This window comes from Populus trichocarpa, chromosome 5 (assembly GCF_000002775.5).
Source record: "Populus trichocarpa isolate Nisqually-1 chromosome 5, P.trichocarpa_v4.1, whole genome shotgun sequence".
Lineage (NCBI taxonomy): Eukaryota > Viridiplantae > Streptophyta > Magnoliopsida > Malpighiales > Salicaceae > Populus > Populus trichocarpa.
In genome coordinates this window covers 9,550,539-9,567,296 of record NC_037289.2, presented here as the reverse complement: position 1 = coordinate 9,567,296, position 16,758 = coordinate 9,550,539, and the positions used below count along the sequence as shown (strand labels likewise).

General features: G+C 31.0%; 2 protein-coding genes across 2 annotated transcripts; both read right to left on the bottom strand.

The window, feature by feature from the left end:
* Window positions 1–330: 330 nt before the first annotated feature.
* Window positions 331–2,116, bottom strand: LOC18099318 (geranylgeranyl pyrophosphate synthase, chloroplastic). The gene has a single exon (XM_006383187.3). It carries the CDS (start codon window positions 1,694–1,696, stop codon window positions 596–598), a length of 1,101 nt encoding a protein of 366 aa, XP_006383249.1. The 5' UTR covers window positions 1,697–2,116; the 3' UTR covers window positions 331–595.
* A 9,598-nt stretch (window positions 2,117–11,714) lies between these two features.
* Window positions 11,715–16,170, bottom strand: LOC18099317 (dolichyl-diphosphooligosaccharide--protein glycosyltransferase 48 kDa subunit). The gene is made up of 13 exons (XM_006383186.3): window positions 15,742–16,170; window positions 15,455–15,591; window positions 15,245–15,370; window positions 15,112–15,165; window positions 14,904–15,017; window positions 14,534–14,589; window positions 14,403–14,444; window positions 13,572–13,647; window positions 13,301–13,372; window positions 13,068–13,193; window positions 12,868–12,972; window positions 12,239–12,322; window positions 11,715–12,140 (listed from the first exon to the last, which is right to left on the bottom strand). The coding sequence occupies exons 1-13, from the start codon at window positions 16,016–16,018 to the stop codon at window positions 12,093–12,095; spliced, it is 1,317 nt and encodes a 438-aa protein (XP_006383248.2). The 5' UTR covers window positions 16,019–16,170; the 3' UTR covers window positions 11,715–12,092.
* Between the last annotated feature and the right edge of the window lie 588 nt (window positions 16,171–16,758).

Genomic DNA, 16,758 nt, shown 5'->3' with positions numbered 1-16,758 from the left:
CAGGATATGAAAAGGCACACCAGCAGGGGAAATACAACAGAAAAGGAAAACCACTTAAGAATATATCAGAACAGCAAACTTCAAGCTTTCATCAATGCAGAATGCCTCAAAATCTATGAATGCATTCTTCATCTAGACACGTTACAAGAACCAGGAGAGAATTACGTTCTGAAATATAATCTTTGTTTTCTTTGCTTTGCAGTTCTTTAAACACACTGAATAGCTTGACACACTGTCACGAGACATTCTTATTGCAGTTAATGCCTAATGCATTCACTGAATGGACCGCTACTCTTGTAAATGAAAAACATGAAAAGCAAGCAAAAAGAATGACAAAGCAATAACCCCGATTACAAGGGGAAATTCCAGTATTACTAGTACACAAATGATACAACATGCTTGTTTTATGAGCAATGAAAACTTGAGCACGGAGAGAAAACTAAGCTGTCCCTATTGCTATTAATCTGAGTCGCAATGTTGTTACAACCTCTCTGTGACAACATTGATGCAATAAGCTTTCTTTGAAAATTGTAGAGAGAGATCTAGCTTTATACGAAAACAAGGCAACCGAGAAACAATTGAAATACAGCATAAATTAGTTTTGCCTGTAAGCAATGTAATTAGCCAAAGCAATCAACGGAGCCGCCTTCTCTTGATCAAATCCAGCAAGCAACTCCCTAGCTTCGTTAAGCAACTTCTCAGCAAACTCCCTAGACTTCTCAATTCCCATTAACTTAGGATAAGTAACTTTATCCGCAACCAAATCTTTCCCTGCAGTTTTCCCCAATTCTTGTGAAGATTTGGTAACATCAAGAATATCATCCACTACTTGAAACAACAATCCAATACTCCTCGCGTATCGCCTCAATTTCTCAACTTCCTCATCGGTCCCTCCACCTAATATAGCCCCTAAAACAACCGCACCTTCCAACAACTTAGCAGTCTTATGAATATGAATAAATTCAAGCTGTTCTAACCCCACTTCGGACAACCCTTCAGAACAAATATCCACAACTTGTCCAGCAACAAGTCCTTCAGCACCAATCACTTTCGCCAATTCACCAACTGCACGAACAATTCTAAGAGGCGAAACATTGAGTGTAGACACTGCAATATGTTCAAATGCAAATGCCAGTAAAGCATCCCCTGCCAAAACCGCAACATCCTCACCAAAAACAATATGATTGGTGGATTTTCCGCGGCGAAGATCATCATTATCCATGCAAGGAAGATCATCATGTATTAATGACATAGTATGGATCATTTCTACAGCACAAGCAGCAGGCATAGCCATGGATTCAGACCCACCAACAAGCTCACATGCAGCTAGACAAAGCACTGGCCGAACCCTCTTGCCACCAGCCAAAAGAGAGTAACGCATAGACTCATGGATTTTAGCCGGTTCTTTAAGAGTAACAGCAGTATCTAATGCTTTGTTAACAGAATTGGCTTTCTGTATCATATAAGACTTGAAATCAAAAGTGGGTTTGTGTTGATCTTCTTGAAGAGTCTCTTCTTCTGTAAGAACTGCGCAAATTGAAGACATGGGTTTTCTCTGTCTTTGATGTGTTGAAGCGATTTGAAGGGTTTTAAGGCCCGGGGACAAGAAGTTTGACATGGGTCTGGATCTGGATCTTGTTTTTTTGTTGATGATTGAAGTTATCTGAACCCATGGACCCAGATTCACAGAAGTCATTTTTTTTTCTTTTTGCTCTTCTTGTGTGTGTGTGGGTGGGTGTGTGTGTGTGTGGGTGGGTGAGAGAGAGAGAGAGAGAGAGAGATTGCTGCAACTCTGTGAGTGTGAGTTGATCAAACCTATGGGGGATTTGCTTTGGTGGGTATCTATATAACTGTAATAAAAAACTGAAGTGCAAGTGAAAAACAGGTTTGGTTACGTCTGAACAGTAGTGCTAAAGTTCGGCAATAAGAGTTCATCTTAGCAACAAATGCGTGATGACTTTTCTAACAACAAGTACTGAGAAACAAGGTACCCAGAGAAATAGGAGTCTAGAGAGCGATTGGAATCGGAAAATTTAGACAGACAGAGTGGGTGTAGGAACTGTGATGCCTGAGGCTAAGGCCAACGGAAATGAGAAGTGACAAAGATAAGATTTTGGATTGGATTTTATTGGATGGATCTTATAGGACGCATTATCAGAATCTTTCCATAAGCTAGCGTGAATTGTCAGAATTTATTTATTTTTTCTTATTGAGACATTACCGGTTTTTAATTAAATTTAAGAGGTAATTCTACCTCTGGTGCGCAGAGGTTAGTCTAATTCTGTGTTTCCAGATTGGCTTTTCGATTGACATTTTAGAGACATTGGTCCTTGTTGTTTCGGAAATCCTTGTTTTTTTTTAATGTTGAATTTAATTTTCATCACTTTTTAGTTTTTAAATGTTGAGAAATGAGAAAAAAAATTATTAAAAAATTTAAACAACCAATATTTATCTCAATGAATATATCTTCTCAAAATTAAACAATAACATTTTAGTTATTAAGAAAGTTAATATTTATATATATAAAAATATATTCTCGAGAGGAGTTTAAATTCCAAGATATTTCAGAAACAAAAAGGGATATATTTTTCAACCTACTTACAGCCTTGTATTTGTCAATTAAGTACTAATTAGATTGGCTGAAAGGGATAGAAAATGCTACTAAGTATTTGGGAGAAATCATTGAAACTTGAAGAAGATGGTGTAATATTGAAATCCTAATCGTCTGTCTAATCAACACGAAAATTCAACCGCAACCATCACAAGTTCTTAAAAGTGGTGAATTTGACCCTTTCCTAAGAACGATAGGAGTAGAACCTAATCAGATCCGACAACTTAATAACCGTAGTGTTTAAGAATAGAATAATAATTATTTTTTAAAATATTTATTATTTAAAAATATATTAAAATAATATATTTTTTATTTTTTAAAAATTATTTTGATATAGCGGATGATAACAATTTTTGAAAATATAAAAAAATTAATTTAATTTATTTTTTAAATTTATCCAATTTTTATTTGAACCGGGGAAATGGAAATGTTAACCGGGGAAATGGAAGTGCTAAATAACGAGATTTCCTATATATAACTTTACTATGTAAGCTAGTTTTCATGTTTTTTTTTTCAAAATAAATTGTTTTTCATGTTAAAATCTGACCATATTTACGTTGCATACTTAGAACCAACAAATTGTTAGATAATTAAGAAATTAATGGTGACTGTCATTGTGTTTTGCTTGCTTAGGTTGCGTGGTGCGTTGATTTTACTTGAAATATATTAAAATAATATTTTTTTTGTTTTTTTAATTATTTTTAATATTAAAACATAAAAATTATTTAAAAATATAAAAAATTATTTAAAAAAAAAAAAACTTGATTTCAAACACGTTCCATTACACGGAATTAGCCGTCGTGAGAGGAATAGAAAAGTAGTACCGCAATAGATACTCAATAAATAGCTAATCTAACTTTTATTTAATGCATGCAATTTTTTTAACCAATCAGATGAAGATATGAAATAATTGCTTTCCCAGCGTATGCATTTACAATTTGTGGATTCAACACCTGTTCCACGACATGAAAAAACTGCCCCTATCCAGCCGGGACATGTTTCATGCTCATATCATTTATTGGGTTGAAATGTGTTTCATGATTATTATTTTTTTATTTTTAAATTATATTGTTATTAAAAATAATTTATAAAAAATAAAAAATATTATTTTCATGTATTTTCAAGTAAAAAAAACTTTAAAAAACAACTGTTATCACAATTTTAAACACTATTTTAGGCCCCGTTTGTTTACAGGAAAGTAGTTTCCTTTTAGAAAGTGGTTTCTTTGGAAAGTGAATTCTGGAAAAGTAAATTATTTTTTGATATTTGGTAGTGTCATTAAAAGTAAGTTAGAAAACACTTTCTAAAAGGAAACTACTTTCCTGTAATAACTTATTAGTGTTTTATTTTTTTTTCAAGTTCATTAAAATAATAAGGAACAAATCTTACAAATTAAAAAGTTGAATGAGAATGTAATTGAAAAAATCTAATTTCATAAATTATCTCAAATAAAATAAATAATAATCAAAATAATAGAGATCAAATCTAACAGATAAAAAAAAATTAAAAGATGATGAAATTAAAATAATAATAATTATAATTTTATAAATTATTTTAAATAAAATAAGTAACAATAAAATAACGAGGACCAAATTTGATAGATAAAAAATTTCAATTTAAAAAATGATAAGAAAAAAGTAAATAACAATACTAAAAATAAGGATCAAAGTTAATATAAAAATTAAATTAAATCAAATTTTAAGGGATGAATTTGAAAAAAAAAATATTCAAACAAAATACATAGCAATCAAAAGTTTGAGAACCAAATTTGATATAATCAGCAAATAATATAATATTTTTAAATTTTTTATAACTTCTGAAAAGTGTTTTCCGCCCAAAATAAAAGGAAAATGCTTTCCTGGAAATCAAGCCAAATTTTTCTTTAACATAAAAGTGTTTTCTGTTGACTAACTTTTCTAATAGCAAACAAATACAAAAAAGTTTGGAAAATTATTTCTCGAAAACCACCTTCCAAAAAACAAACACACCAAGAGTATATTTGATTTTGCATTCAAAAATCATTTCTGAAAATTTGTTAGTTTTTTCAATTTTAAATTAATTTTTTTATAATCTTGAATTACTTTAATGTGCTGAAAATAAATTTTATAAAATAAAATAAAAATATTATTTTTATATATTTTTATATAAAAAAAATTGTAAACACAATCGTATAATCAAATCAAATCGTATCATATTCCTGAACACTAATTTAATACATGAAATTGATTTGACAAAGTCAAGACCTGTTTTTGGTGGAATAGCTTGAGCCGCAGCCGATAACAAATACGGCTTCAATTAATGACGGAGGACATCGAACTAATACGTACGTTCAGTAGTCAGTAGCTATAAATGTTTGGTGTTATCTGAAAATTCAATTTTGGATGGAAGTTTCAGGATAATATGGAAGCATTTACTTGAAGGAGATGAGCACCTGTCCACATGTACTATATTATAAATTATAAATTATAATTAAAACTAAAAAAAATGGAGAGTTATGTCCCCAAGACACAGTACACCATGAATGAAACAGTTAATTCCCTGTTTCTTTTTTACTCATGAAAAAAAAAAAAAAAAACTTTGCCTGTAGGATGAAGGCATGATTGTTTTCTCAATAGAGATATTTTGATATTTTTAAATTTATTTAGAACAAAATAGGTATTTGTCTTTAAATTTCTACGTAGATTATCATAAATATCTTTAATGTTAATACATTGTTTTGTGTTATTTAGAGGTATATTTATATTTTTACTTATAAAGTGCACGGTAAAGTTACTAATCTAGCCTTATAAATAAAAAAATCCTTTGGCCAGCTAGGAGGAGTATTTGCCTCTTATCCTTTATATTTGCGATAAAAATATCTCATTGTACTTAGGTTTTAGTTTTTTACATGCCTTAGATTTAAGGGTATTTTTGTTACTGTAGCATTGGTTTTTTTTGTTGTTATTTGGTAAAGTAATGGTTATTTTGATCTTTTAATAAATTAAAAGGATTTAAAAAAACACTAGCGAGTGCTGAGCACACGTCAGCTCGTCAACTGCTCCTTCTTCTTTAGACGACACATGCGGTTGATTCTAGTAACTAAAAATGATATTATGGGATGTCATTAGATTTGTCTCGGTGTTTTCTCCGTATTGAGGTGGCGTGCGTAGAAAATAGAGCTCTGGTTTTGCTTCAACAAACATTTATTTTTCTTTTTTTTCCTCTCTCCCTTGATTCTTGCGCCCTACCCTATAATTTTTCAAATCAGCCCTTTTGCTTCTTTTTGTTTTTTATTTTGTCCCTGATCTTTTGGTTGATATTTGTTTTATTTCAAATAACTTATGAAAATCAAAATTTGCTTTAATTTCATCCTCATTTGAATTTTTTTTTACTTTTCTTTGTTTTTTGATTTAGTTCTTAGTTTTTTGGCTAATATTTTTTTTATTTGAAATAACTTATTTTCATTTCAATTTCATCCTTTTTGATTTTTTTTTTAATTTGACTTATTTAATTCTCGTTTTTTTAATTGCTATTTATGTCATTTAAGATAATTTTTATAGTGTAACTTTTTTGGCAATTTCACCAACGATCATTTTTTCCTATTAGATTTTATCTTTTCCTTTGATTGTTTTTTCCTTTTACTTTGCTAAAGTTTTTAGTTTGGTTTTTTTACATTCAATTTTATCCTTCAACATTAAATTGATTTGAATTTAAGCTTCCTGGTTAACCTCATATTGAAATTTCACATATTTCAATTTGGAAAACTAACCCAGCTTAAAAACATTTGTTAAGGGTTGCTTTTTCTTTTTATTGTTCTTTTAAGCTAATGTTTTTTTTTAATATATTTTATCTTTTTATTTTTATTTTACTGGAGATTAAACTCATTATTTTTTTTTTAATTTGGTTGAGTTATCTGAGATCTTTTTATGTTTTGTTCCATTCTATATATATTTTCTAAAAAAAAAGTTTTAAATTAAATATAATTGATTGATTGAATATAAATGGATATCCACTACATTATGTTTTATTCTGTTTGTTTTTATAGGCTATTGCTCTAGTAAACCATGTAATTGTTTTTGATGTCGTCTTGCATTCTTTTGCAGTTGAGTTTAAACCAACTCAGCAAGTTCTTTTGGTTGTGGATGATGTTGACAATAGAGTGTTTTTTTTAATTTTAAATTAATTTTTTTAAAATTTTAAATTATTTTAATATATTAAAATTAAATTTTATAAAATAAAAATATTATTTTAATATATTTTTAAATAAAAAATTATATTTAAAAACCACCACCAACCAATCTTATCGTACGAACACTAATTTAATACATTAAATTGATAACAAATAAGGCTTTAATTATTGATGGAACTGATACGCACGTACAGTAGTTAGTAGCTATAAATAATAAATGTTTGGTGTTATCTGAAAAATTCAATTTTGAATGGAAGTTTCTGGATAATAAGGCAGCATTTACTTGAAGGAGATGAGAAAACAGACAAAACATAAAGCACCAGTACACATGCACATGCATAGTTATTAAACCTAGTCTGGGTTGACCGGTCAAGGAACAGATCTTGGGTTTCATGAATCAACCCGAATCAACTCAGGTTAACCCAGAAAAATTAAAATTTTAATATTTTATATGAAAAAATTAAGAAAATCCATGTAAATATAGGCTATATATATTATAAATAATGAAGTTTAAAAGAATATTTTAAAAAGTTTTTTTTATCTCACATTAAAAAGATATTATGTTAAACTTTGAAGTTAAAGTATTTAAATCAAAAAAGTTTCTTATCCCACATTGAAAAAACATAGTTTTTTTCTTGTGAACATAGAATATATATACTAATGGGTTTCAAATCTCACATTGAAAAAAAATAATTTTTTTCTTGAGAACATAGAGTATATACTAATGAGTTTCAAATCTCATATTGAAAAAACATAGTTTTTTTTTCTTGTGAACATAGAGTATATATACTAATGAGTTTTCAATCCCACATTGAAAAAATATAACTTTTTTCTTGAGAACATAGAGTATATATTCTAATGGATTTCTAATCCCACATTGAAAAATATAGTTTTTTTCATAGAGTATATATACTAATGAGTTTCCAATTCTACATTGGAAAAATATAATTTTTTTCTTGGGAACATAGAGTATATATACTAATGGGTTTCAAATCTCACATTAAAAAGATACTATGTTATCCTTTTAAGTTGAAGTATTTAAATCAAAAAGTTTTTTATCCCACATTGAAAAAACATAATTTCTTTCTTGGGAACATAAAGTATATATACCAATGGGTTTCAAATCCCACATTTGAAAAAAAAAAAAACACCGAGTCTTGGTCGGGTCTCGCCCGAGTCACTAGTTAACCCGCCGGGTCGACCGGGTTTGACCGGGTCGTTGCACTGACCAGTCTTTTAACAAACCCGGACCGGTCCAACCCCTGGGTTGACCTGCAAGGCCGGTCCGAGTTTAATAACTATGTACACATGTACTATATTATAAATTATAAATTATAAATAAAACTATAAAAAGATGGAGAATTCTGTTCCGCAAGACATAGTACACCATGAATGAAACAATTCATTCCCTATTTCTTTTTTACTCATGAAAAAAAAAACTTTTTCCTAAAAGAATGAAGGCATTATTATTTTCTCAATAGAGATATTTTAATATTTTTAAATTAATTTAGAACAAAATAAGTATTTGTCTTTAAATTTGCACTATAGATTATCATAAATATCTTTAATGTTAATACATTGTTTAGTGTTATTTAGAGGTAAATTTATAGGTAAAGTTATCAATCTAGCCACATAAATAAAAAAAACCTTTGGCCAGCTAGAAGGAGTGTTTGCGTCTTATCCTCTGTATTTGCACAATAAAAATACATCATTGCCTTTGGGTTTTAGTTTTTTACTTGCCTTAGATTTGAGGGTTTTTTTGTTACTATAGTATTGGTTTTTTTGTTGTTATTAGGTAAAGTATGGGTTAGTTTTATCTTTTAATAAATTAAAAGGATTTAAAAAAAACACTAGCGTGTGTTGGGCACGCGTAAACTCATCAACTGCTCCTTCTTTGAACGGTACGTGCAGTTGATTCTAGCAATTGAAAATGTCATTTTGGAACGTCATTAGATCCGTCTCGATGTTTACTCCATGTTAAGGTGGAACATGTAGAAAACGGAGCTCCTGTTTCGCTTTGAGGACATTTTTTTTCTTTTTTTCCTCTCCCCCCTCGATTCTTATGCCTTGCCCTATAATTTTTCAAATTAGCCCTTTAGCTTCTCTTTGTTTTTGATTTTGTCCTTAATCTTCTGGCTGATATTTGTTTTATTTCAAATAACTTATGAAAATCAAATTTTGCTTTAATTTCATCCTCATTTGATTTTTTTTTTGCTTTTCTTTGTTTTTTGATTTAGTCCTTGGTTTTTTTGTTAATATTTTTTTATTTGAAAAAAATTATGAAAATTGAAACTTGTTTCAATTTTGATTTTTTTTAAAAATTCATCTTATTTAATCCTTATTCTTTTAATTGCTATTTATGTCATCTGAGATAATTTTTATAGTGTAACTCTTTTGGAAATTTCACCATTGATCATTTCTTTTCTATCAGATTTTATCCTTATTCTCTTTATTGTTTTTTTTTCTTTTTGCTTTGTTAAATTTTTTAATTTGGTTTTTTTGTTACACTCAATTTTATTCTTCAATATTAAGTTGATTTGGATTTAAACTTCTTGGTTAACCTTATTTTGAAATTTCACATATTCCAATTTGAAAATTAACCCAGCTTAAAGACATTTGCTAGTGGTTGCTTTTTCTTTTTATTGTTCTTTTAAGCTAATGTTATATATATATATATATATATATATATATATATATATATATATATATTATCTTTTAATTTTTATTTTATTGGAGATTAAGCTCATTATTTTTTTTAATATGCTTTTTACATCCTTTGTTTTTTTTTTTGGCTGAGTTATCTAGAGTCTTTTTATATTTTGTTCCTTTATAGCTATATGTTATCAAAATATTTTTTTCTTTAATTAAATATAATTGATTGATTGAATATAAATAGATATTCACTTCATTGTGTTTTATTCTGTTTGTTTTTATAGGGTATTGCTCTAGCAAACCATTTAACTTTTCTCGATGTCGTCTTGCATCCTTTTGCAGTTGAGTTTAAACCAACTCAACAAGGTTTTTTGGTTGTGGATGATGTCGACAATAGAGTGGTGGTAAGTCTCTAATGATTTTTTCTTTCTTCTCCTTGCATGTATGATATTGATGACTTATTTTTTATTTATTATTGACAGGTGTTTTTTTACAATTCATTTTATGTTGTTGCCTTTGATTTAAATAAGATATTAAATTAATGGATCTTATTGGATATAATTAAGTTAATCACCCGAGTATTGGGTTCTTCTTGCTTCTTTCATAACACAATCGTCTCGCGGCGTAGCGCGGATTCCAAGTCTAGTCTATAACTATATTTAAAAAATATTAGAAATTTTGTCAAAATATTTTATTTAATAAAAATATTCTTAAACTTTAGAAACCATATTGAATATAGCAGAAAAAGTTTTCTTCGCAAATACAATACAAATAAAAAAATAGGAATTTGTCAAAACATTTGATTTGGTAAAACTCCCTTAAAACTTTAGAAATCATGACCTATATTTGAGAGGATTTTATTGGTACATATAAAAATTATTTTATTACCTTAAAAAACACATGCTCTTGATAAATGATGTTCCTCGTACTCGAATCAATTTCTTTTTTCATTATCTAGGAAACTTCTTTATCACTATATAGGAAAAAACATACGAACTATCATGAGGTTTTTTCCTTTTCTTTTATTCCTATTATATATATAGCCGTTTGCCATGCAATGTTAGGAATCAATTTCCTTCTTTATTCTCTAGGAAAGAGAAGAGGAAAACTTTCATATTCCCTTTAATCCCATTTCAATAATTTCTTAATTGATATTGGTGTATTATATATTCGGTTATGATGCATAGCTAATTAGGCTTGCTACTTTTTTTCCTAGTGTTTATAACTTCATCAATTGACACTATAGTTAAAAAGCTCGGACCGCCTTAACTGGTTAACCCGAGACCTGGATGATCTAAAACTTAAATCAATCTGAATTCATACAAAATTCTATTGAGAAATTAGCTTAATTAAATCTAAGTGACCTACCGAGTTAACTCAAGATCGAGTAATTTGGCAAAACCCAAATAAAACCCTACTTATTTTTTAAATGTCACCATTTTGATTCCAGGATAAAGCCCTACTCAGGCAACCACACGCAGAGGGAAAAAAAACCTTTCTTCCCATGAAAATTGTCCCTCCTCTTTTCCCATCAATTCAAGCTTATTCTTTCCGATCCACACGCAAAAGAGTACCTGCCTTCAATTTCCAGCAAGTTAACTTCTTCTTTCATCTTCTCCTTGTATATGTGTGTGTGTGTGTGTGTGTGTGTGTGTGTGTGTGTGTGTGTCTGTGGTTGGCTTTCGGGATTGATCTGATCTTGATCGATCATTTGAGGATTGTTCTTATTTAGTTTTGGCGTATGGAATTTAATTAACTTGTGTATGTTATGATTTGTAGCAACTTGCCTGGACAAGTTTTCAAAGTAGAATTTTTTTCATTTGTTTATTAATTGAAAATAAGTTTTTTATTTATTTTAGCTAAAAAAAAATGGCAAGTTAATGTAACCAAGTAGAGTTTCGATACAAACATATTCATATATATATATATATATATATATATATATATATATATATATATATATATATATATATATATATATATTTATTATTCTTTTTCACGCATTCATGTTACCACTAGAAGAAAACTCGAGTAATTAGCGATGCATGAGATTTTTTTGGGAAAAAAAATATTTCCATGATTAATTTTATTTTTTTCTAGTTTTGTTTTCTTATTATGTATTATAATGCTTTTCTAGTTTTCTCCTATTTGAATGGAATAATTTTCATAGTTTATTTTTTCTATTTAAAATTATTAAGCTAAAATATAAAGGCACTAAAAAGCCCATTTTCCAAAGAGTGCCTAGAGACCTTTCAAAGAGGGAAAGAAAAATTGACTTGAGACTTGGTACTATCACTGGCAAATTTATTAGACCAGAATCTAGATGTTTGTTTATGTAGTAAAACTGTGTCGGGCCTATAATTTTCTGGCTCTGGTGCTCGTCAACAGTTTTCTTCACGGAGAACGAGAGAGACATTTCGATACCAATGCTCTCTGGCCTTGCGGTTTGTTGTAGGAAAGCTCCAACTACCTGACCAAGGTTCAAGCTTTGGCACCACCTCAGAAGAGCCATACTAATGCCGGATAATTTTACTACAATAAATTCTTCCTAAATAATGAAACTGAGGGGGAAAACTGTTACAAGGCCCTCGATATATTCTCAGTGTATATCAGAAAGAACCATCTTCATAGCAGTGCAATCCTCTCTATTACAATAGGGCCTCACTTGTGGTATAGGTAGACAAAGCTGAAGATAAAGAACCCGGCCATCTGCCAACGACAGGAGAATATGTGATTAGCATGCACACATGCAAATACTATATGTTCACAAAACAATAATATTCCAGTTTCTTTTTTATAGAAAATACCATAGTAAAAGAAGCCCCATAATAGGGGAAAGCAGCTGTAATGAATCTCTCATATTCATTGTGTCTGAAGGGCCGAACTGGAATCTGCATTCACAATTTCAATTGGTTTTTTAACTGTCTTTCAGGCCATCCACCACTATAATGAAGAATTCTGTGCGGAGGATATATTAACAACATACAATAATAGATGCAGGAATCTTCATAAAAACAATTCACATTTTATAAATTGAAGCAATACAATTTGCAATCAATTGCTTCTTTGGGATTCGTTATCGTTGTCCCATGAATAGATCTTTGGACAGGTCAGCACACAATAATATTTCTCAAAGTGCTTTTCCCCAAATGAGCATAATTATGTCCTTCCAGCAAAAAAATTAAGCAACTGAATTGATATAGCTGCACCACTTCTACTATCTATTAAGTCAGTACACTGCACCCGAACTAACCATCCAAATTCCTTTTTATAAGACATCCCAAATATGTTAAATTTGGCTATATCACTATCATCAAATTGCAGCCAGCACTTTTAACATCAATCATAATCACACCAGTCAATCCACTACAGTAAACCAGGTAAGTTGCTAAGTTGATTAAGTGAAGGAAAAATTATCCAAGTCCAAGAAGCTTACCTGTTTGGAGAGAGACAGGCTAGTATATCCAAGCCTGTGATACTCAACCTTAAACTGGAAAACCCCATAAACATCAGGAACCTTGAATGATGTATGATACAAGCCCTGCAAAACCCGGTGCAAAAAAGATCAGACGTTGGCATGGGGCATGTTTGTAACTTGCAAGGTAAAATGAAAATGGGACCCTAGGAAAAGTGTACCTTCTTGTCATTTGATAGGGTTTTCAACACATAAGGGCTCATCATGTAAAGCTGGACCTGGACATCATTGGCCACATATGGTTCCCAGCTCTTTCCAGACCATTCATATATCTCAACAGAAAAATCCTGCACTCATATACAAGTTCAGGGTGATTGTCAATACTCTCTCTCATCAGTAGCTTCTCCAAACAAAATTTCAAATAACTAAATGAGTGCACAGCTTGACAAATTACCAGATCATCTTTGATCCTATACATTGCTGGCTCATCTGTTTCCCCAGCTTTGTTGTGTCTAAGATTCACAGCCTGGAGGCAACTTGATATTATACAACAGATGAAAATGCAACAAAACACAATCAAGTGAAAGAAAGAAAGAAATCCTAAAAGTTGCCATTATATCAACAACCTAAAGAATATTCTTTAGCATGTCTCAGAATGTTGCAATATAATTACACATTAGCCAGACAAACATAGTAACTCAAGACGACTGGAATAAAAACCTAACCTTCAGATGACCTCTTACATGGAAGACCCATTTGCTAAGTTCAGTCACAAACTGCTCGTTACCAGATTTATCATATCTGTCAACACATGGTCACAAATAACGTGACTTTCTTCCCTTAAAAAATCAGAATATATGAATTTCTGTTCACAAGCTAAACAATTGGCCAGCAGAGGGAAAAATAGGCAAGTGGATGAAAATTAACAAAACCATCCAACCAAAAAATTTCCCCAACAAAATGAGCAATGACCCCCCCACCCCCACCCGACACACACACACTCCCTCTCTCCCAATGTGAACTCAAAATCAATTACACTCTCTTTCATGAGCATGCAAACACAAACATCATGGCTTTGTGGATCTTCAGGGAAACTATGCCTCATCTTATTGCAAACATATGCATATTGAGAATGGGAATCGACCAAGAATAAATAGAAGATATATGGGCCCGGAGCTCTTACCACAACCAACTGCGGCCTTGACATATAAAAAAGTGAATACACATTGTGTGTTTGTGTGATGTAAAAATGAAACTTGCAAATAAAGTTTGCGACATGTATTCATATAACGCTATCAACATGACACAAGCCTAGGAAAAGTCTTGATGATGTAGAGGAAGGTGATTTCCTTGTACTCTTCAAAATGCATTAAGCCAATGACCATTAGTTTTCCTATTCTCAGTCGTTTGTACTATACCTAGGCACAAAGAGATGACATATCATTTATGCAGCAACGATTCCTTATTGAACGTTGTGAAACAACACGTTTTATAAAACCTTAGCAGCCCAAAATAGATGTAAACTAAAAAAAAAGTTTGACAAGAACTTCACTTACTTTCTTGGACTCCCAGCTTTCTGTACGCTTGATCTGAAAAATCTGAATCACACAGAGATATTTCAACAAATATGAAACAAATAATTGCTAGAGAAATACTGGAGTTGAAAAACCATCATATGATTGCATACCGGTTACTAAACATATCTAATGAACCTGTAATCATAATCCGAGCATTGTTTCTAGCCTGCATTATGTAAAAATTGTCAACAAGAAGAAATCTCGCTCAAATTTATTACTTTTTTTTTTTATTAAAACCTCAGCTAAGAGCAGGTGTTCATAACACAGACACCCACCATGACATGCAAAAGTCATACATACATGGGAGCATGTATGGGATTCAAGGGAAACATAAGGAAGGATAGCTAGAGATAAATGGAATGGTCAGAAAACCAAATTAAAATAAATCATAAAATACAGCACAACAAACCAATGTTCTTCAGCTGTTTTATGTGTGATGAGAGAAAAGGAGCAACATTTTGATGGAGATAGCTAAGTTACCTGCACTACTGAAACTAACGAGATGGAAGATCCAGTTACTGATGGAGGACTTGACAATTTGGAGCTTGGATTAGCTGAATAAGCCAAAGGAGATGCAGAAAGGACTTTCAATACCTATACATCATGACACATAACCCAGCAAACCCATTGAAACTTCTTCATCAGGCTACATTAACATAGAAATAAACCAGGACACATTTGACCTTACCAGGGTATTCGCTGCATTTAAAGAATGTGCAATCCCTTTAAAGAGCACAGGAGCCTGTTTAATCCAAATTCCATAAAAATCTTAAACCTCCCAAGGAATTGACGTAACGAATGAAAAGATCAAACAAACTAACCTCAATTTTCTTTTTTCCAAGCAGCACATCAGATTCGATATAATCATCGGCAGCAATCAATGTATGATCACCCTCAGTCTCAGAGATAGCATAACTTTTATGGTCAATAACCAAGGCAGATGGATCCTACAATATAAGGTAAACTCAATACACAAAATAAATAAAATAAAATGACAAAAACATCCAATGCATCATAAATTCTACACCAACCTCATCGAAATCAACCCCACATTCAGTAGCTAGACTCTTAATCAAATCAGAAGAGGAACTATCCGCCGCAATAATCAAATCATGACCCGAGTCAACAAAGTCAAGAACAGCAGCTAAATCCAATGCACCGCCAAATCCTAAAAAAAAAATCCCAAATTACAAATTATTCCAAGAAAACCAAAAAAACAAATTCGTAACAAAACCCATTCTCTCAAAACGGAAACTGAACCATAAAAATCATAACTTGATAACAACAAACAACAATTTGTTTGGATTCAACAACTTACTTTCGATTGAAGGAGAGAAGAGAATTAAGCCATCATATAAGTACTGGCCATAACGTTGAACGGCGAGTTTTGGGTCATCAGCAAGCTTGAAATCAAGATCGAAACCACGAGATTTAAGAGAATTGAAGAAGATTGAGTGGGAAGATTTGAGTGACAAGTCGTCGAGGAGGACTAAGAGGCGACAATCTGTTGGGGAATCTGTGGAGAAAGAGAGGGAGAGAATGGGAAGGAGTGTGACCGATAGAACTGTTAAGATCGAGAAATTGTTTCTTCCCATTTTTGCAGTCTTGGCTGCCTAAGTGAGAGAGAGAGAGAGAGAGAGAGAGGCTGAGGGTTTACCAAGCGTGGGGGGAGACGTTGAAGGACTGTGGAAACTGGATTTTGAGAGTTTCGATTGGGAGAGAGAGTACACATTGGTGTTCTTTTTTATGAAACGTTTCGCACGGAAGTTTTCTTATTAGGGCAAACATCAAATACACCCCAAACTATTGGGTTAGTATCAATTTTACATCCAAACTATTTGTTATATCAAACAGTGCATGTGCATTGTAGCATCCCTCGTAATTCATTGTAGACTATTTTTTTTTTTTTTTCATTTTGATTATCAAACTGGTCTTGTTTTATTTTATCCTTTTGTGTTTTATTTTATGTGTTTTTTCAATTAATGGTTTCTATTATTTGCATTTTATTAAGATGTGAAAGTTTTGATAAGATTTTAGAGCTTGATTTTGGATTAATTTAATGAGTTATGGTTTTAATTTGTAGTCTTAAGACATGATTAAAAAAATAAGGACCAAGTTGAGAAAAAACAGAGTGATTTATCTCAAATTCACATAAAAAAGTTATCTTTAGTTGTATATTCTGTGTTGACTTTGTTTTAGCTCTTTTTAGTTTTAGAATCTTAGTTTTTTAAGAGAGAAAGTTCTTGGTTAACTATATTTCGACTATGAAAAAAATCATTTTTTATGTCGATAAGATTCATTTGACGAGAAGAGTTTAATTGAGGATTTTTTTATA